At 39.9% G+C, this 21,123-nt stretch overlaps 1 protein-coding gene and 1 long non-coding RNA gene across 6 annotated transcripts in view; one reads left to right on the top strand and one right to left on the bottom strand.

The window, feature by feature from the left end:
• The window catches only part of DNAH8 (dynein axonemal heavy chain 8), a 329,266-nt gene that overhangs the window by 137,093 nt on the left and 171,050 nt on the right, over positions 1-21,123 (top strand). For all 5 annotated transcript variants that reach the window (XM_053222854.1, XM_053222853.1, XM_027057830.2 and 2 more), the window contains 9 exons: positions 1,496-1,649; positions 4,169-4,332; positions 5,436-5,538; positions 6,541-6,645; positions 7,469-7,630; positions 10,518-10,742; positions 13,480-13,652; positions 16,360-16,538; positions 19,580-19,767. In XM_053222854.1, the coding sequence (XP_053078829.1) occupies positions 1,496-1,649; positions 4,169-4,332; positions 5,436-5,538; positions 6,541-6,645; positions 7,469-7,630; positions 10,518-10,742; positions 13,480-13,652; positions 16,360-16,538; positions 19,580-19,767 (1,453 nt within the window). The remainder of the gene's footprint in view (positions 1-1,495; positions 1,650-4,168; positions 4,333-5,435; positions 5,539-6,540; positions 6,646-7,468; positions 7,631-10,517; positions 10,743-13,479; positions 13,653-16,359; positions 16,539-19,579; positions 19,768-21,123) is intronic.
• On the bottom strand, positions 12,107-19,724 carry LOC128315643 (uncharacterized). Its single transcript, XR_008298624.1, has 3 exons — positions 19,577-19,724; positions 15,151-15,289; positions 12,107-12,445 (listed from the first exon to the last, which is right to left on the bottom strand). It is a non-coding gene; the product is annotated as an uncharacterized LOC128315643 (long non-coding RNA).

The raw sequence follows: 21,123 nt of genomic DNA, 5'->3' as shown, positions 1-21,123 counted from the left end.
TAAAATCAATGTTGAGGCAGTGGCTGCTGGGTCTCTAGGGTGACCTGGAAGTGACCTCAGAAAGAAATTGTATATTCCATGGGTGAGACTTAACTCCAGATATTGCCTGGATTGTGACACTTTCCTACTGGATTCCTGATTGGTCTATGGCACTCCCTATCGGTCTTGACAGGTTCCACCATGCAGAGTTGTGCAATGCAAGTGCCTGGCCATAGGACCGAAACTGGTTATGCTAGATTTTATTTCAAGTCTCCCATTTTCATGTTGGAAGTTACATGAAATATAACCATCAAATATGACTCTTTTTTTTTTTCCTCTGTGCAGGACCATTTTGGGCCTCAAATATCTAGTTGCTTCAACCCCTTGAAGTACCCATCCATACCATCTTGGTCTGCATGTTTTAATTTTGAAGATTGCTTTTTAGCATATTGACTGCCTTTCAGCTCCAGAACAATGGTCAGACGGACAGTAAATGGGTGTTGATAAAAATGCCTGTTACTATCTGAATAGCTCACCTATCTCCTTGGGGCAATTTTTGTGCAACTCACTTTATACCTCCATGTATAACATAGACTTCTAGAGAAGTTATGGGTTGTACTCACGCATCAGACCCCATTCAGACCCAGAAGACCCGCTTCAGACCCAGAAGAACCCCCTTCTGTATGTGAGCAACCTGTCCTGGATCAAGACAAGTTTTAAGAACCTTGTATTGACAATCACCAGAAAATGCCACTATACCACATCGAAACCACTTGTCATTGCCACAAACTAAAATTGGCTTCTTAATCCAACTGTAGGCAGTTGGGTCCTTACCCAGTATCTTCCCATCACTTCTTGCATGACATGCATTGTGTTTCTTGTCTTTTTTGGTTGTGCCCAGCTTTCTGGACACCTTGAATTCTCATGAATCCTTCATCTAGCCCTGATGTTGAGAAAGCAGGAAGCATGCTATTTGGGGGCAGCTATTCTAGATCTCTAATACCATACAATCTAGGCCCACTGCCTGGTGAAACCAGCAGTCTTTGGATGAGAAGAGCAACATCTGTAAATGGACATCAACCCTCAATCTTGACATTGGCCTTGTGGTACTAGTTTCATGGACCAGTAACAGTGCCCTAAGTGTTATTCTCGCAGGCCATGCTTACTTCGATTTGGTTCACCAAAGTCTTGTAAAAACACCTTATTCCTTGCCTTCCCTTTACTCCCAGAAACAACAAGCACAGTTCCTTTGCTGGACCTCTGTCACAAAATTCGGTCCATTTTCCTAGTCTATGACTAATAGGTGGAAACAAGTAAAATCACTATAATTATATGAGTTTTACTCCTAGAAAAGCAAATATCTCATTAGCTGTGTGAAAATTATTAGGAACTGCCTTTTAAGGAAAAAAAATGTTCATTTCCAAACGAATGTTTCTCCTGTAACTTTGTTAGGCCATGTTATTTTCTGAATCATGTATCCTTAAAATATAGTGTTTTTTCCATTTTCACTTTTTAGATATAATGCTCCATTTAAAAAAACCATCCAGAATTGGGTGTATAAATTGTCCACTTCCTCAGATATAATTGAAGAGTGGCTAGTAGTCCAGAACCTTTGGGTTTATCTTGAAGCTGTCTTTGTGGGTGGAGATATTGCCAAACAGCTACCTCAGGTAAATATGGTTTTTGTATGGTGGGAATGCAAACTGGTGCAGCCGCTCTGGAAAACAGTGTGGAGGTTCCTCAAAAAATTAAAAATAGACCTACCCTATGACCCAGCAGTAGCACTGCTAGGAATTTACCTAAGGGATACAGGAGTACTGATGCATAGGGGCACTTGTACCCCAATGTTTATAGCAGCACTCTCAACAATAGCCAAATTATGGAAAGAGCCTAAATGTCCATCAACTGATGAATGGATAAAGAAATTGTGGTTTATATACACAATGGAGTACTACATGGCAATGAGAAATATGGCCCTTTGTAGCAATGTGGATGGAACTGGAGAGTGTTATGCTAAGTGAAATAACCATACAGAGAAAGACAGATACCATATGTGTTCACTCTTATGTGGATCCTGAGAAACTTAACAGAAACCCATGGGGGAGGGGAAGGGAAAAAAAAAAAAAAGAGGTTAGAGTGGAAGAGAGCCAAAACGTAAGAGACTCTTAAAAACTGAGAACAAACTGAGGGTTGATGGGGGGTGGGAGGGAGGGGAGGGTGGGTGATGGGTATTGAGGAGGGCACCTTTTGGGATGAGCACTGGGTGTTGTATGGAACCCAATTTAACAATAAATTTCATATATTAAAAAATATATATATATATGGTTTTTGTAACTACTGATAGAATGATTTGTGTTGTGTGTATGTCTCTGGAGAAGTCTTTATAAAGCCATATGGTCCTGTCTTGATTTATTTATTCATTTATTTATCAATTTTTTAACGTTTATTTAATTTTAAGAGAGAGAGAGAGAGAGAAAGAAGGGAGTGGGGGAGGGGCAGAGAGAGAGGGAGACACAGAATTGAAAACAGGCTCCAGTCTCCCAGCTGTCAGCCCAGAGCCCGACACAGGGCTCAAACTCATTAACTGTGAGATCATGACCTGAGCCGAAGTCGGCCACTTAACCGACTGAGCCACCCAGGTGCCACCTTATTAAAACCTTATTTAAACAGGGGTTGGCAATCTGTGGTCCACTCACCTGTTTGTAGAAATAAGTTTCATTGGAACACAGCCATATCTATTCATTTATGTTCTGTCTGTAGCTGCTGTAGCATTGCAACAGGAGAGTTCAGTAGTTGTAACAGAGACTATATGGCCTGCAAAGTAAAATATTTACTGTCTGGCCCCTTTACAAAATAAATTTTCAAAATGTGCTGATTTTTTATTTACATTAAAAGAAAAAAAGAAAATCACTTATTTTCAAATCCCCAGGTTATCTGAGGATATCAGGTACCTTCAATATGGTACTACTACATTTAATTTTTTTTTAATGTTTATTTATTTTTGAGAGAAAGAGAGAGAGGGAGAGAGAGCAGGAGAGGAAGAGAGAAAGAGGGAGACAGAATCCCAAGCAGACTCCATGCTGTCAGCACCGAGCCTGATGTAGGGCTCAAACCCACAAACTGTGAGATCATCACCTGAGCTGAAACCAAGAATTTAACTGACTTAGCCACCCAGGCACCCCTCAAATATGGTACTGTTGGATTATAGTAGTTCATCTCCTCTAAGAGGTGACTTTATAGTATTCCTCTGAGAGTAGAATTAAAATTAATCTGTATTGCATAAACACAAATTAACTATCATTAAGTCGACTAATGGTAGATCAGACACATACCACGGGGCAAGGAAATTTAGCTTTCTGAGCCCTTAACAAAATCTTTAAAACAGCTTTACTCTGCAGCCTTTGAAATAAGTAAACTTATTAATAGATTTATTCTATGAAGGTAGAATCCCTCTTATAAAATTAAGCCTGCTCTTCCTAAATTTCCATAACTATAGGCTCTATATAAATTAAAAATCAAGGTTAAAAGGGTTTCAAAAATAGCTCATTTCTCATTGTAACATTGTTTTAAACATAATTCTTTTCTTTCTTAACCAGAAAGTTGCAGTGTTTTAAAAGATACCTTTAAAAGTTTTTAAAAAGGCAAGATTATGCCATTCCTAGAGGCGTTTTTGCAATTGAATGCAAAGCTTAATATCATCCATAGTAAATAGAAAAATTTCATTAGCAAAAATGTAAATGAAGCTTTGTTTTGGGTTTTTACTTTCTTTTTTTCTGCCCCCCCCCCTCCCCCGGGTCCTTTTGAGCTGTAATTATTCAAAAGATCTTGAGATCAAGTTATTGTCATGCTTCTTCAGTTTGCTCATCAAACCAAGCACCTGGGGTGCTGGAAGACTAGATTTGAGCTTTAAGTCGATAGCTCTGTAAATTAATCGTGTGGCATTTTGAAAATGTATTAAATGTAAGAAAACAAATAAGTGATAAGCCCCATTGTGACAAAGCAGTATTTCAATAAGCAGTTTTATGACTCTGGGTTTTTGTTTTTCAGAATTAATTGAGGTGGAAAAAAAAATGCTCCTTTAAATTATGTAGACTAAGGACTAATAGAAGTGGGTCTGAGGAACTAGAGGCTATTCCAAAGCGAAGACTTTGCTTTTATTCAAATGCTCATTTTCACTGACTGTTTTTAGGAAGCCAAGCGTTTTCAGAATATTGACAAGTCATGGATAAAGATAATGCAGCGAGCTCATGAGAACCCCAATGTGATCAGTTGCTGTGTTGGAGATGAAACCATGGGGCAACTTTTACCTCATTTGCACGAACAGTTGGAAGTATGTCAGAAGTCACTCACGGGGTAAGAACCGCAGTTTTAAGTTTCCTATCATTTTATATGTGATGGCATTTTATCCCAAACAAGTAAATAAAACTGACGGCATTTCTGGTTTGGTAGGGATGGCTGAAGTGGCTGCAGGAATTTGACATAGCCTTAATTTTTCTGCAAAACAAGACACCATCAATTTGGGGGTCCATGAGTTAAGGCATTGGATTAGTTTTATAGGGCTGCTGTGACAAATGCCCACCAACTGGGCGTTAAAACATCACACATCTATTTTCTCACATTTCGGGAGGCAAGAAATCTGAAATCAGTGTCAGCCAGCACCTTCTGAAGGTGCTGAGGGAGAATGTTTCCTTGCCTCTTGGAGCTTCTGGTGCCTCTAGGAGTTCCTTGGCTTGCAGCCACATGACTCAAACCTCTCTGCCTTCCCCTCTTTTTCCTGTGTGTGTCTTATGAGGACTCTTGTAATTGGATTTAGGACTCCTGTGGATAATCCACGATTGTCTCTTCTTGAAATGCTTAACTTCAATACATCTACAAAGACCCTTTTTCCAAATGAGGCCACATCCACTGGTTCCAGGGAATAGGATGTGGGCCTGTCTTCTGAGGATCTGCCATTCAACCCACTACAGTCATGGAATATAGATGTGCACGAAGAGAACCAGACAGATTTACAGATAATTTCCTTAAAGGACAGTTCATTCTCAATTTCTGCTTGAAATAGAGTTGTAGTATATCTTAGTTTCTCCAAGTTTATGCCCCTGTCCTGACTTCATGGTTAGTTGTTCCCCTTTAACTCTTCCAGTGTCCAGGTTTGGAGATAATCATGTGTTCATCATGGGTTTGAACCATGAAGTTCGCGATACTCCTAGAAAGGTCACAGGAGGGCTCTTGAGGAAGAAGACCGTAGGTCTTGCTCTGAATCCCTGTCTTGCTTTCCCAAGTGCCACTCATGACAGACCATGGACTTTGGTTCTAACCAAACATTTCAGAGGCAAATGGGAAATGACTATAGATGCTTGCTGTTATCTTACTGAAGATGTTAGGGATTGTGTCTTGGCTAAAAACCCAAAAATTATTAATTCAGGAAAAGCCATTTGGTAACATGACTTTATTTACAGGTATTTGGAGAAGAAGAGATTACTGTTTCCAAGATTCTTCTTTGTGTCCGATCCAGTTCTCCTGGAAATTCTGGGACAAGCCAGTGATTCCCATACCATACAGGTATAATCTTAATATCTATTACCTAAATTGCTTTTTTACACAGCATACATAATTAATAATAAAAATGAAGTTAGAAATTTAATAGCACAGGGAGGAGAGTATTAAAGATTATGTTAAGTATTAAATGTCCTAGTTTCTGTGTGTTCTGAACTCATCAACCTGAAGCAAGAGTCACTGATTATGCAACTCACCAGCTGAGTGACCTTAGCCAGCTTCTTAATTTTCCCGTGCCTCAGTTTCCTCATCTGTAAAATAGGGATATTAATGGTTTCCGCTTCATAGGATTGTCATTAGGATTACATGAGATCACGCACTGGAATGTAGCTGACACACAGTATGTGCTCACTAAATGTAATTCATTTTTGTATTGTAGTCTAAATATTCTCAGATCAAGTAGGGATTGTGGTTTGGCATTGTCCATATCCAAGTGCTTCTCAAATGCTTTTAGCCATTTCCAAGGGCAGTTACTTCCAGGAGGCAGAGAGAAACTACGAAAAACCGGATATGGGAGGCACTGAAACACCCCTATCCCAGAGCCTTGCCGAGTTTGGCAATCTGGGAGGCCACTACTAGGGACTTCCTTCGTGGTTTCTAGGGAGCTGTGGGGATGAGAAGAGAAAGGAGGGAAGTAAAAGCTGTGGAAGGCAGAGGGAGAGCCAAGAGACAGGCAGGACAGAGCTGTCTGTGGGAGGGAAGGAGGCGGGGACCACATGGTTCAGTCTCCATGTGGAGGAAGGTCACAGTCTTAGTCCAACCAACCTAGTGGAACAAGGGCATTTGCAGGAAACATGCTGTAGGGCTGGATTTTTAAAAGTGGGTCTCGAAGTCAATCAGCCGCCAAAGCCCTGTTGTGTGTGTTTGGTTCTGTCTTTGTTGGCACAATGAAGTGAATTCTTAATCTCTTACAAAGAAAACACATATTAAGGTTTTTAAAAACATCTCAGTGGCTTTTGTGTTTAGCCTCACGTGTGTTGTTCTGGCTCTGTCTTGTGTTTCTTACAGCCACATCTCCCTGCAGTATCCGACAACATAAATGAGGTGACGTTTCATGCGAAAGACTACGATCGTATCCTGGCCGTCATATCAAGAGAAGGAGAAAAAATTATTGTAATTTAACTTGGGTTAAAGTTTTCTTACTAGGATTTCTTTAAAAATGTAGGTCAAGGAGATTGCAATTCTCCTGTGAAAAACAGAGAGTGGGGGAGGGGTGGGCCTGGGTTCTAGTTCTCTCGCCCTGGCTTGGTTGCAAACAAGTCTGGGTAAGTCACTGACTTCTATGAGACTTGTTCTATCATTAATTAATTATTAATTTTGTATTAAAAAACCAATTTTTTTTAATGTTTATTTATTTTTGAGAGAGATAGAGACAGAATGCAAGTGGGTTGGGGCAGAGAGAGGGAGGCACAGAATCTGAAGCAGGCTCCAGGGCTCCGAGCTGTCAGCACAGAGCCTGACGCGGGGCTCGAACTCATGAGCTGTGAGATCATGACCTGAGCCGAAGTCGGACGCTCAACGGACTGAGCCACCCAGGCGCCCCTAATTTTGTATTTTAGAGAGACAGCGTGAGTGGGGGAGAGGGGCAGAGGGAGAGAGAAAGAATCCTAAGCAGGTTCCACACTCAGCATGGAGCCTGATGTGGGGCTCGATCCCACAACCCTGGGATCATGATCTGAGCCAAAATCAAGAATCTGATGCTCAACCGACTGAGCCACCCAGGCACCCCTACAATGAAAACTTTAGACCAGACCATTTTCTTCCACCTACAGTATTAGTTGGTTTTTCTCATGTCTTAAATATTTTGTGTAAAATTATTTGCTTTGTGTTGAGGTACTGTGATTTATCAAGTGAAGTTGATAAATCACTATTGTTACATTGGTAACAATAGGAAATTATTATCAATTTGTAATATATCTGTAATGTGTCTTTTTAGTTGGATAATCCTGTTATGGCCAAAGGTCCTGTAGAGATTTGGCTTATGGATTTGTTAAAAATGCAGATGTCGTCACTGCATAATATAATCAGGTCTGCATTCTACCAAATCAGCGATTCAGGATTTCAACTCTTACCTTTTCTCAATCACTTTCCAGCACAGGTGAGAATATATAATGTTTACATAATGGAAATAAGGGGGAAAGATACACAGGAAGCAGTTGGCCTTGATGGTGTAGCAGCTGTTGGTAGCTTTGAACTAGCTGGGGAGGCCTTCCCACCCCCCACTGCCAACCACCTGCTTGTCCACCTACATTATTCTAGGCCATCTCATCCCATTCGCTGGAAGAGGATTTGCCACTGTTCTTTGATCACTAAGGATAACACTAAAACTAAACTCACAAATGGAAAATTTCATCTCCTATACAAAGCACACACATCTGTACATAAAAGACACCTATCTATACCCATCTGTGTATGGATTTGGTGGCATATTTTCCATGTAGCTATGTATGGATAGATATAGATACGGATATAGATAGAAATATGGATATAGATAAGAACTAGCATATCTTGTCCTGAAACAAAATCCATCTTGCATTTTTTTTTCTCCCTTCCAGTGATTACAAATTGTCATAATCTGTTAAAGGAGGCCTTGTCATGCAGCTAGCTTCCTAACAGGAGCGGACCTTCAAGAGGCTGGCGTTTGAGCAGGTGTTCTCTTGAACAGCTCTCATGTCCAGTGGCTTTTAGGAATGCACCCTACTGTGCCACGTGTTATTAACTGAATACAGAAAAGGAAAAGCCAACAGTTTCATTCAGATTTCAGCCAAAATAAACGAAAAGTGATGCTTTGTGATCTGGGTCAGAGAGAGTGTGGGATAGGAAGCAAGAGATATCCAAGGAAAATACACACAGTTTTGACCCTAACTATACTTCTTCTCCATCCGCTCCTCGCGGCCGACCTCCAAGTCCCGACTTAATGCACACACAGCAGAGAGGGCTGAAATGATAGGAAATTATTTATTCAAATGACACAAGTACGGCTATAGAACAACCTTTACTGGAGAGAATATGTTGATATTGTATTTAATATTTTTGTATCGTGCAGTATCCTTGGCAAATTTTATATTCTTATCAGCTTTATTAGCTTTGTGATGAAGCTTTATAAAATACTTTATTTGATAAAGTGAGAAAGATAGCCCCTTAGACCAAATCAGCACGCTTTCTCTCTCCCAGGAAAGCTTGTATAATCTGAAGGAGAGACTCAGTCTAGATTAGACAGAGAAGCTAGCACCATGTGGAAAACTGAAAACGAGGTCAGAGTGGGAGTGATGTTGAACAGGATACAGCAGGAAAGTTGACTAGCTCTAAAAGGTGACATTTTAAACAATTTTAGGTTAAAATCTTAACGTAATGGGCAAATTTCAGTTATTTGGAAAAAATGCTTTCAAGAGTAATGAAGATATATATTCATCCAATGTATATTCTACCCATAATATTTATTCAATATATACATTGCTTGTTTCTACCAGCTGCAAACGATGACTTCATATTTTAGTGTATTCCCTTCTAGCAGTTTTAACGTGCTTCTGACAGGCAGCAAGTGATATTGAGGAGAATGAGCATTCTTGTTTTGTTTTTATTTTAATGAGACATCCTCCAGTTTTCACCATGAAATCTTCTGCCTTCTTAAACTGAGTACAAACCATAATTTAAGCTTTTCTAGGTGACTCAGGATAGTCATTTTAAAGGTTAGTTTTTAGAATCTACCACTAAGCAGTGATTTCTCAGAGACTGCGGGTCTGTGTCTTTAAATCTCACAGCCTTACACTGTGGGTTTTGGTTTGTTTTTTGCTTTTCCTGTCTCATGCCATCTTCTGCTGCTGCCAGAGTCAGAACTGTCTTGTTGCTGGGAACTTCCTGACATGGGGTATTTCCTCTACGTCGGGTTGCTCACCTCACCCGGGGGGCCTTCATTTATCTTTACCTGCAGACCGCAGGGTTGGCCGCTGCTTTTGGCAGAAAGCATTTTGAAGTCTTGAGGAGGCGGGGATAAGGAAAGGGTTTTATTCCTGCCTTACCCACACTGAATGCCATGCCCAACAGTGTCCACATGCCGCTCACTCTGCTCCCAGTCCTCCCCCAGATGTGGGGTTTCCTTTGGTCCAAATGATCTTGGATCTGTGGCTTGACTCTGCAGATGAACAAAAGCTCCTAAAGGGACACCTGTTGCAGCAAGGAGGGCATGTTTGTTTTGACAATTTTACACCTTTCCTGGGGTGGAGATTGTAGGCAAGGTGATAGTCACAATTTTCTTATGCCCTCATCAGGAGAAAAAGAATAAACTTCCCCCCTTCTCATTCTCTCTCTCTCTCTCTCTCCTTTAGATAAATATATATAGAAAGAAGTCAATTTAGGTAAAGTTATAGATGATAGATCAGGAAAGAAAGAAAGAAAGAAAGAAAGAAAGAAAGAAAGAAAGAAAGAAAGAAAGAAAGAAAGAAGAAAGAAAGAAAGAGAGAAAGAGAGAGAGAGAGAGAAAGAAAGAAAGAAAGAAAGAAAGGAAGAAAGAAAGAAAGATTAGATAGATTAGATAGATCAGGAAAGGAGAGAGTCAGCATACCGTTTCTAGAAATTGCAGAGACCTTTGGGAAACCCTGCTAAAGAAAAATACACAACAACAAGGCTAGAAATTCTGTTTGCTTTTCTTGAGAAAGAAAAATGATCATAGGAGCTATTGGGTGGTCTTGGACCCTCTATAGAAAAATTTGCTAAGCATCCTTCATAAACATATACAGCTTCATATATGGTAGCCATTGTTTTAATTATTACTTATCTCTCTGCATTAAAATAATTAAATATCAATAGTTGGAACTTGGAGTGTTTATTTCGCCCCTTTTGGGAGTGGAGAAATGCATGTCTCTTTTTAGTTTAAAATGAGTAAAACCTCGTTTGCCTTCCTATGGACAACTGACCACCAAATTTTATTGCAGATGTGCTTTGAATATTTGGCAAATTTACTTATTATTTTTCCTCTGGATGCATAGGTGGGACTTCTGGGAATTCAGATGTTGTGGACACATGATTCAGAAGAGGCTTTACATAATGCAAAAGATGACAGGAAAATCATGCAGGTGACCAATCAGAAATTTTTGGATATTCTGAATATTCTCATCAGTCAGACAACACATGACCTAAGCAAGTTTGACAGAGTGAAGTTTGAAACTCTGATAACCATCCATGTGCACCAGAGAGATATTTTTGATGACTTGGTAAAGTATCTTTGTTTTTTAAAGTGATTCAGTGTACTAATTAATAGTTCAGTGCTCCTAATAATGAATAATTAGTATTATATATATTCCCTAACTTGTGTGAACTTTCCATCTACTTGGTCTTTTTCCACAACTGTCTTTCTATATACCATGTCTACAAATATGTATATTTGTGGTTTAAACAACCTTATGTGTATACTCACATTTGGCATTGTGAAAGTCTGGAACCAACTGATGTGAGGTGAACTAACTACTCGTTCTGTTACACCAAATAACCAGGGGCATGATACAATTTAGGTAGGATTGGTCATGAATCATTTGCTCCATTAAGAAAGAAGTCTTGATCAAAGAGAATCAAGCTTCAGAAAAGTTTCATGGATATTTGTCTGATTAACAGTGTCCCACAGGGCATCATGGGCTTGATGTGGACAAGGTTCTGTAGGGTAAGAGTAGGTGGGGTGGTATTTGAATTCCCTTCAGAAACAGGACTCTAACCAGCCGGCCTTGAGCGAGACAAAGTTCTCCGAAAGCAGTGGTTATCATTGTAGGGTAGGGGCCTACGTGCCACCATTTGATATACCGCCATTTGACTATCTTTGTCTTTAACTCCTGTTGCTTTATTTGATTTGATTTGATTCATCTTAAAGGTATCTCTTTTCTTCACCAGAGACGTGTAATTCATGCAACTTGGGGGTTCTTTTTTACACAATATGATCACAGACTACTTGTTTCAAGCTTGTGTCAAAAGTTCTGATCAGATAGGTAATATTTATGGAAGGCTGAGAAGGACATGCAGTCCGTTTGTTCCCCTGGAATCTAGACCCTCGCTTCTCAAAAGTATTATATACCAACCAGTTGCATTAGCATCTCCTGTGAGCTGGTTAGAAAAGCAGAATCTCCAGTTCCCTCCCCCGCCCCACCCTCTACTTAATCAGAATCTGCATTTCAAAATTCCCAGGTGATTGATATGCATGTTAAAGTTGACCAAACACTGCTCTAGGGTTTGTCTCTGGATCTTCCAGTTAATCTAATCATCAGAGAGCTGCATACTCAGACCATATTTCTTTGGCCTTCTACAGATTTGCTTTCACCAAATTGCAGTTACTGTCACACTTTGACTTTGTTTATTTGAAGTCCACCTCAAGAACTCCTATGGAATCCATTACTGTATCTGCTAAAGGCGTGCCATTTAGGGTGTTGTCTGTACATCCCTCGCGGACTCTTAAAGCTGAAATCCCATGGAAGAAATTTCTTTTAAATTTAAGTGCTGAGCAAAGTTTTACTTTACATGCAGAATGGAGTTTTAAAAAGAAAAAAACCCATACACAGTTAAAGCCACGAAACTGTTTTGTTTTTGTCTTAACTACTGTTGAACTCATGGTCCCTCTGCATCCCAAGTAAAATGAGATCTCATGGCCAGCATGTTTGCATTTTATTTTTCTGTGTGTGATGCTTAGAACAGCCTGGTATATGGTAAGAACTCAACAAATAGTAGCTATTCTTTCTTCTTCATCTTCTGTTGCCTCCTCACCATCTTCATGGATTACTGAGACTAGCTAGTTAGTTGATGGCCTCTCCATGGCTGCAGGTCCTGTGTTGGGGAGCAGAGTCCCCAGGGATGGCACTGGATCATGTCACCTGACAGTTGCACTTTAAGGTGATGAATCCAAACTGTGATTTCTGCTGGAAGCCAGAATTCTTAGCTGCAGGGGGAAAGCAAGGTCATCACAAACAATGAAACAATGACAAAAAGCAAGACTGTTAAATAGGGTGGAGACTTGATTAGTTGGAGATCAGGTACATTGCAGGGTTGCCAAAGGTCAAGCCAAATGACCTGGAAGAGGGACCGAGTTTAAGAGCAGTGAAGGGGATCATTTGCCTCTTTCCCATGTTGATTCTCCTGAGTGGGCAGGACCAAGTTTTCTCCAAGGTTGTCCATGGAAAATCATGAAGCACCTGAGAACGTGGTTGTGGCAGGATGTTATTCCTAAATGTGCTTCCCTGGTTTCTATCACTTGCATGTATGGCTGTGGGGAGCCCAGTACCTTGTGCCCATAGGGGTAGACTGATGATCCGGCAGGTTGGTTGGTTTGGCCACAGTGCTGGTGGAGGAAGGCACTTGTGCATATATGACTGTGTATCTTCCTGCTTAATCCTCTCAGTGGCTTCCCTTTGCCATGAGAACACTGCCCAACCCTGTTTCCATGTCCCATGAAGCCTCAACTCTTTCTCTGTCTCAAGACTCCTGGATGCCTCAGCTGTGCTGAACTTCTTTGAGTTCCTTGAACATGCAACCAGGTCTCCTGGGTCTTTGCCTAAAACATTGTGCCCTCTTTTTTAAAATTTGCTTTAATTTTATTTCCCTTGGTGATTCCTACTATTTTTCCAGGTTTTAGTTTGAATATTTCTTTCTCCAAGTATCCCTCTCAGCCTTCCCTAGACTACGTTAGGTCCTCTTGCTACATATTTCCATGAACCCTGAATTTCTTTTCATATTTTATTCCAATTATTTGTTTATCTGTTTGTCTTTTGTCTTTTTTTGATCAGCTTCAGAAGACAAGAACCATTGTCTGTCTTTGTTCACCTAGCACAGTGTCGGGCCTAAGGAGGGACTCTATAGATATATGTTAAATAAATTGAACCAGTTCGTGAATGAGTGAATAAAAACTGCCTACATGCCTGTGTTTTGTGCTATTGCAATTCAGTATGTAATCTCTTTGTATTTCATGTTTTTAAGGTAAAAATGCATATCAAATCAGTTACTGATTTTGAATGGCTAAAACAGAGTAGATTTTATTTTAAGGAAGACTTGGATCAAACTGTAGTGTCTATTACAGATGTGGATTTTATTTACCAAAATGAATTTCTGGGATGCACTGATCGTCTTGTTATCACTCCATTAACAGATAGGTAGGAACTGAGTTTTTGTTATTCCATTAAAAAAATTCTTTTTAATGTTTATTTATTTTGAGAGAGAGAGAGAGAACATGAAGAGGGGAGGGGCAGAGAGAGAGAGAGGGAGAGACAGAATCCCAAGCAGGCTCCACGCTGTCAGTGCCGAGCCCAATGTGGGGCTCGAACTCATGAACTGTGAGATCATGACCAAGAGTCTGATGCCTAACTGACTGAGCCACCCAGGCGCCTCTTGTTATTCCATTTTGTAATTAAATGATGTACTTAAAATTGTTTTAAAATTGCATCTGAGAGGTGCCTGGGTGGCTTAATCTGTTGAGCATCTGACTCTTGATTTGGGCTCAGCTCATGGTCTTATATTGAGCCCCACATTGGACTCCACACTGAGTGTGGAGCCTGCCTAAGATTTTCTCTCTCTCTCTCTCTCTCTCTCTCTCTTCCTTTTCCCCTCTCTCTGACTCGTGTGCTCTCTCTAAAACAAAACAAAACAAAACAAAACAAAAAGTTGCATTTGAAATATTAACAAAAGCATATTGCTGTCAGGTTAGGTCCCTGCTAGCTCATCAAAGTCAGTCTACCAATGAAATAACCATAGCTGTTACTTAAACGTACATGTACATTAAGTTTTTGTGAAGTAAAAAACATACAAGAATGAAAGCAAGTTAGAATGCTGACTAAGAGAGTAATGTAGTAATGAATGACAGCAAGCTGGAAGAACCTCTCTGGCACCATAAAAGAAGTCATTAGAATTGTAAAGAAGGAAGGGACCTTGGAGATGATGTAATTTGGCCTCCTGGTTTTCCAAGTGTGGAGACTGATGCCTAAAGTGAAGGTCCTTGGCCAGGTACAAATAATCAGCCAATGGCCAATCTCCTCACAGTTCTTTCTTTCCAATGTGTGACACCAGACAAAACTGGGCCTTATTCATCTCTGCATATCCTCCAACACCCAGTTCAATACGCTGTGCATAGAACATGCTCAATAAGGGGTCGCCTGGGGGGCTCAGTTGGTTAAGCATCCGACTTCGGCTCAGGTCATGATCTCACAGCTCCTGAGTTCAAGCCTGCCGTCAGGCTCTGTGCTGACAGCTAAGAGCCTGGAACCTGCTTTGGATTCTGTGTCTCCCTGTCTCTGGCCCTCCTCTGCTTGTGGGCCCACACACACACTCTCTCTCTCTCAAGAATAAATAAACATTAAAAAATTAAAAAAAAAGAAGATGCCCAATCAGTATATGTAGAATTGACTTGGGTCATAGAACAGTTAGTTCTGCGGTTACTTTAAATAAGGCTGCATGATAATGACACAGATTACATCTTTACTGTCCTCTTGATTCATCCAACCCCCTTCTATATGCCCAGTGCCCTTGTAGCATAAACTTGTCAATGTGTTTCCTCTTCCACCAAGCTCCACTCAGTTTTACTTAGATCTGGAACAAATATAACTGAAGCTGCATCATAGATACAAGTAGATTCATTATATTATTCTTTACACTTACCTAAACGAGTGAAACATTTCGTAGTAAGATGATTTATTTGCCACGGTGTGCTGGAGTTGGCTTGTACCAGCTTGTGAGAGTCAACTGTGTGCATCTCTTCCCAAGTTTGTGGGATCACATTGGTAGCTTGTCATTGGCCCTGGTGGAAGTATTTGGACCACAGAAATCAGCAAACATGAGAATCAGATTGATTTATTTTTTTCCTGGAGTTGTTCAATATCCACCAGTATAGCACTGCTTGTTTGGTCCTCTGCCTCACGATTTATCCTGACCACAGTAGAAGGAAGGCCTAAAAGTTTTTTTTTTAAGTGTATTTATTTATTTTGAGAGACAGAGAGAGAGAGCACACGAGTGTGGAAGGGGCAGAGAAAGGGAGAGAGAGAGAGAATCCCAAGCATCATCAGTACAGAGCCTGATGCAAGGCTCAAACTCAGGCACCGTGAGATCATGACCTGAGCTGAAGTTGGAAGCTTAATGAACTGGGCCATCCAGGTACCCCAGGCTTGAAGATTTTAAGTCAGGGTTGAGGAGTTTAAAAAGTTTGTCTCAGGGGTGCCTGGGTAGCTCAGTCAGTTGAGTGGCCGACTCTTGATTTTGGCTCAGGTCATGATCTCACAGTTCATGGGATCACGAGCCCCACATTGGGCTGGGCTCTGCACTGACAACATGGAGCCCACTTGGGATTCTCTCTCTCCCTCCCTTTCTCCCTTTCTGCCCCTCCCCCACTCATGCATGCACACACGCTCTTTCTGTCTCTCTCAAAATAAATAAAATAAAATAATTAAAAAGGAAAGTTTGTCCCAAGAAATGTTTTTAAAAATTTTTTTAACATTTATTTATTTTTGAGAGACAGAGAGCACAAGTGGGGGAGGGGCAGAGAGAGAAGGAGACACAGAATCCCAAGCAGGCTCCAGGTTCTGAACTGTTAGCACAGAACCCCACGAACTGTGAGATCATGTCGTGAGCTGAAGTCAGATGCTTAACTGACTGAGCTACCCAGGCGCCCCCGTCCTAAAAAATGTTTGTAATCACTGCACTACTTTTAATGGATATCAAGTACTCCAGCCTTGTTTGGTTGACTCTTTTAAGTGGGGGGCTCAAATTCTAACATAAATAGGCCCATTCCAGTCACATTCGACTTTGACTTGTGCCTACTATAACAATGTGTTATCCCGTACTCATGCTGCTTTATCTGATTCACGTCTGCAGGTGCTATATCACTTTAGCCCAGGCTTTGGGAATGAACATGGGAGGAGCTCCGGCAGGACCCGCGGGCACTGGCAAAACAGAAACCACGAAAGACATGGGAAGGTGTTTGGGAAAATATGTGGTTGTGTTTAACTGCTCAGATCAAATGGATTTCAGAGGGCTCGGAAGGATTTTTAAAGGTAAGTGTCAAACACAGTTAAATTACTTTTGGTGAATGTATTTTTATTGCACTTTAACATTATTTTCTGATAAAACCTAAAGTGATATTATCCCATGTAACCGAAATTAGTATAGGTTGATGCATGTAATACTGCCATTCTTTTTTCTGGGTCAAGAATGGCTGGATATCGTCAGTTTCATACGGTTCAATACTGTTGCTGGCACTCTAGTTCATGAGTTGAATGTGTATTAGATTGTGGAAATGAAATCAATTTGTTATTGCCTGAAACAATGGTGGAGGGGATAAGATCAAGAGAGCAAACCCATGACACATGCGGTTCCCCCTTCCTGCATTAGATCCTGCTGAAATGAAAGATTTCATTTAGAGCATAACTCAGAGCCGAGATTGATAAATAGACCAGTGGAGTATAATAGAGAATGCAGAAATGGGCCAAGGACACTTGACGTATGGCAAAGGTGGTATTGTAAATCAGTGATGAAGGGATAGACTTTACAATGAATCATCCTGGGGCAAGAGATGATTAGTATTTAACAAAGGAAATCGGATCCCTACATATATAAAAACTGGATGCCTACACCATATATAAAAATCAGTTCTGGGAATTAAGCACCTGAATGTGGTCAGCAAAACCATATGGTTTTTAGAAGGTAATAAATGAAAATATCTTTGTTCTCAGAGAAAGGGATTTTTAATACAAAAATCACAAGCCATAAAGGAAAGATCGGTACATTGCTTACTCTAAATTAAAAACTTCTGGGGACACCTGGGTGGCTTAGTCCATTGAGCATCCAACTTTGGCTCAGGGCATGATCTCACGGTTTGTGAGTTCAAGCCCTACATTGGGCTCTGTGCTGACAGAGCAGAGCCTGCTTTGGATCCTCTGTACCCCTCTCTCTCTTCCTCTCCCACACTCATGCTCTCCCAAAAATAAAGAAAACATGCTATTTCTAGGTCATAGGGTCGTTCTATTTTTAATTTTTTGAGGAACCTCCAGAAATAAACAAACATAAATAAAACATTAAAAAATAGTGGATTAGATCTATGTGTATTTGCTTAGATAAATCTCAGAAAAATAATACTGACCAAATAAATCAAGTTTCAGGAAGATATATACAGTATTTTGTAGACCTATACATGTAGATAGATACATATAAATATTGAATACACAAAATATATAGTGTCCATGAATATATGCAAGTGAGCAGTAGTTTATTTTTTAAAGGTTTTTTAAAATGTTTATTTATTTTTGAGAGAGAGAGAGAGAGTGTGTGAGTGTGGGAGGGGCAGAGAGAGAAGGAGACACAGATTCTCAAGCAGGCTCCAGGCTCTGAGCTGTCAGCACAGAGCCTGACGCTGGGCTCGAACCCACGAACCGTGAGATCATGACCTGAGCCTAAGTCGGATGCTTAACCAACTGAACCACCCAGGCGCCCACGAGCAGTAGTTTAAAGCACACCTGGAACCACTGGCATCAAATTCAAGACAGAGGTTCCCTCTGGAGAAGGAGGGAGTGTGAATCCAAAGAACAATACATGGATGTGAACTGTGGTTCTAATATTTTATTCTTTAGAATGAAATCTGAAGCAAATTGTTAAGATTTGATAGGTAGGTGCTTGGGTATACATTATATTATTCTTTATAGTTGCCTGTTAAACATTTTTGAGCCCTGAAAATCATGTCCTGATCAAAGAGAAGGGCTCTTCTGTGGATCACTCCCAGCTTGAAGGTTGGGGATGGTTGAGAGCAGCCAACAGAGCACAAGGTAAATCCTAGAGTGCCACAAAATGATAGGAGATGACAGAGAAAAAAGAAAAGGAAGTGGCTGGCTCCAGTGTTTCCTTTGCATAAACGATGTTGCACAGCTCTCTGAAGCGGGAGTCCTGTCACAGATAAACTTCGGATGGGGGCTCGTGTCAGAGAGGCAAACCGCCCACCCAGGACTGGCTGCGAGCCCCAGACCCCGAGGGGAAGCTCTCATGCCTCTCCAGTTCCTTCCTCCAAATCACCGGCAGAGGTCCTACAAACAGAGATTGGCATCTGAGATAAGGAAACATAGAGATACAAAGATACAGAGATAACATTACAAAGGTAACAAAGTCTCATAAAATATCTGAAGAAATGAGGGAGGCGCCCCAAACAGCCGAGAGACCGCTAAAGTGATTAGTAGAGGAAACAGAAGAAAAGAGTAAATAAAATCATTAGCTTCAGAGGGATTCAATAATTTATAACATACAACTGATGGAAGAAAGACAGGCTGCTATGAACAAAGTAACAGTTGGAATAACATGAAATCGAAAACGTGAATAAATTAAAAACCTCTTTTGAGTTAAACTGTCTAGCCAAGAGAATAAATACATTGAATACAAGAGAAAGAAATGGGAGGTTTGACAGAAAAGCCTAAGGGTAATAGGGATACATATAAAAGTTCCAACATCTGTATAATGGAAACGCCCAAAGGAGAGAGAAGAAAAACTGGGGCGGGGGGACAGTAATAAAAGAAAGAAGAACATTTTATGCAGCTGAAGATAATGAAGGTTTTCATCCTTCAGAGATTAGATAGGAGTAATGTTCATAACACGGAAGTCTTTCTTTGTATTGAGTTTTGAAGGGAATAAATAAAAATCCCTTTGACCGTTTTCTATCTCACCCTGCATCCCCTTGTATCTGTCATTGCAACAAGAAAGAAACAGAATAATCTGATGCAGACAGGGCATGCCTTATTTTGTCTGTTTCCCCAAACGTGGCTCCTTCAGCCTCCTTCCCCACTGAATCCGGTTTTATCATCTTCCAGCATTCCTGGGTGTGATGACGTGTCTATTCTTTCATTTTGGCAGTGCCCTGTTTTCACGATGATGTACAAATAATTAAACCCCTTTATATCACTGGAATTAAATGTGTCTTTATAAACAGCCAGATATGAAACTTTATATAAATTGTATTTCTATATAGAATTGTTTGAGAGCACTTTAGAGAAATGATTGCTACCAAGAAGGTGTATTGCAAAAGAAACCTTTTGAAATTAATCCTTTTTCATACCAGGTCTTGCACAATCAGGTTCTTGGGGCTGTTTTGATGAGTTTAACAGAATAGAATTGCCTGTATTATCAGTGGCAGCCCAACAGATTTATATTGTTCTGACAGCAAGAAAAGAGAGAAAAAAACAGTTCATTTTCTCTGATGGTGATTGTGTTGATTTGAATCCAGAATTTGGAATTTTCCTAACAATGGTAAGAATGTGGTCTTTAAATGCAATTCTATTGGTTTAATTGCTTATAGACTTAAATGAAATAAAGCATATATTAACTAGTAAATCAATGACTATTCAGAGGTCATGAGCTATTCCCTCTTGTCATATGATTTTTTGAGTAGTAAAAATAACCTTGAGAGAAGATGAAATAGCAAAATGTTAATGATAATACTAGCTACTGTTTAGTGAGCACTTATTATGTGTAAGGTGCTGGGCTAAATGTTTTCTGTATTATATCAGACAGGCTAGCCACAGTAACAATCCCCAAATCTCAGTGGCTCAAAACCTCAAAGATTTATTTCTCTCTCATGTCGCATGTCTATTGTAGGTTGATGAACACACCTAACTTCAAAAGAACAGGCAAATGTAGTCCTGTACCTCATTTGTATGGTGGATGTTGTAACTGAGTTATCTCAGGCTCAGAGAGATTTAAAAACCTGTTCAAGTCACGTAGCCAGTTAGAGAAAGAGGTTATTGTCTGTCTAATGTCAAAATCTAACTACTTAACCTTTGTACTTGGGTTTGTCTCTGACACATAATAAAGGATGATGGAAATGATTTAAAATAGCCAAAGTAATTCACCAAAAACCTGTAACAATTGTAACAAATTCAGTTACCGTGTGATTGAGGGCAATGTGTTGTGATACATTTAGTAAAGAAAGAAAACCAAAAGCATGAATAAGTAGAAAAGTCTGTGAATTGTAAAAGTGATGTTAATGTTGAACCAGTTTTATTTAATGTTTTTGTATGTTTTCTATATAGTTAAATCTTTATGTTGCAAGATAACACAACGTAATCTGAATTTTAAATGTCTCAGTGGACAAAGATTACAGAAAGTAAAATTAGGAAATTTTCTGATAAGCTTTATTATAAGCAAACATAAGCAAAACACTCAGGGGTAAATAATAATAATCCAGAAGTGATTAGCTACTATAACTCAGAAATGGGATGAAAAGTTTTATTGTGTGATACTGTGGTGGAGAATAATTTAAAAGAAGAGTAACATTTCCCTTGGATTAAGAATAATATTGGAAATATCAATTAGGTATTACATTAGACTATAAATAACTGAGACATGAAAAATAGTAGCTTAACACATAAAGATTTATTCTCTTAAGATCCTTCTATGTTTCTACACCATCATGATTTTTATCTTCAAGTCACCTTTATAACCCAAGATGCTACAGAAGCACCTCTGTTTTGCTGTAGCCAATTGATTGAATCGACTCCCTTCAAACAAGCATCGTATTATGTGCCCCTTTGCATCTTCCAGTGTCAAATTTAATCACACCAACTGCAAGGCAGGCTAGGAAATGTAGTGTTTTATCTGGGTGGT

This window comes from Acinonyx jubatus, chromosome B2, assembly GCF_027475565.1.
Source record: "Acinonyx jubatus isolate Ajub_Pintada_27869175 chromosome B2, VMU_Ajub_asm_v1.0, whole genome shotgun sequence".
Taxonomy (NCBI): domain Eukaryota; kingdom Metazoa; phylum Chordata; class Mammalia; order Carnivora; family Felidae; genus Acinonyx; species Acinonyx jubatus.
This window is presented reverse-complemented; position numbering and strand designations above follow the sequence as displayed.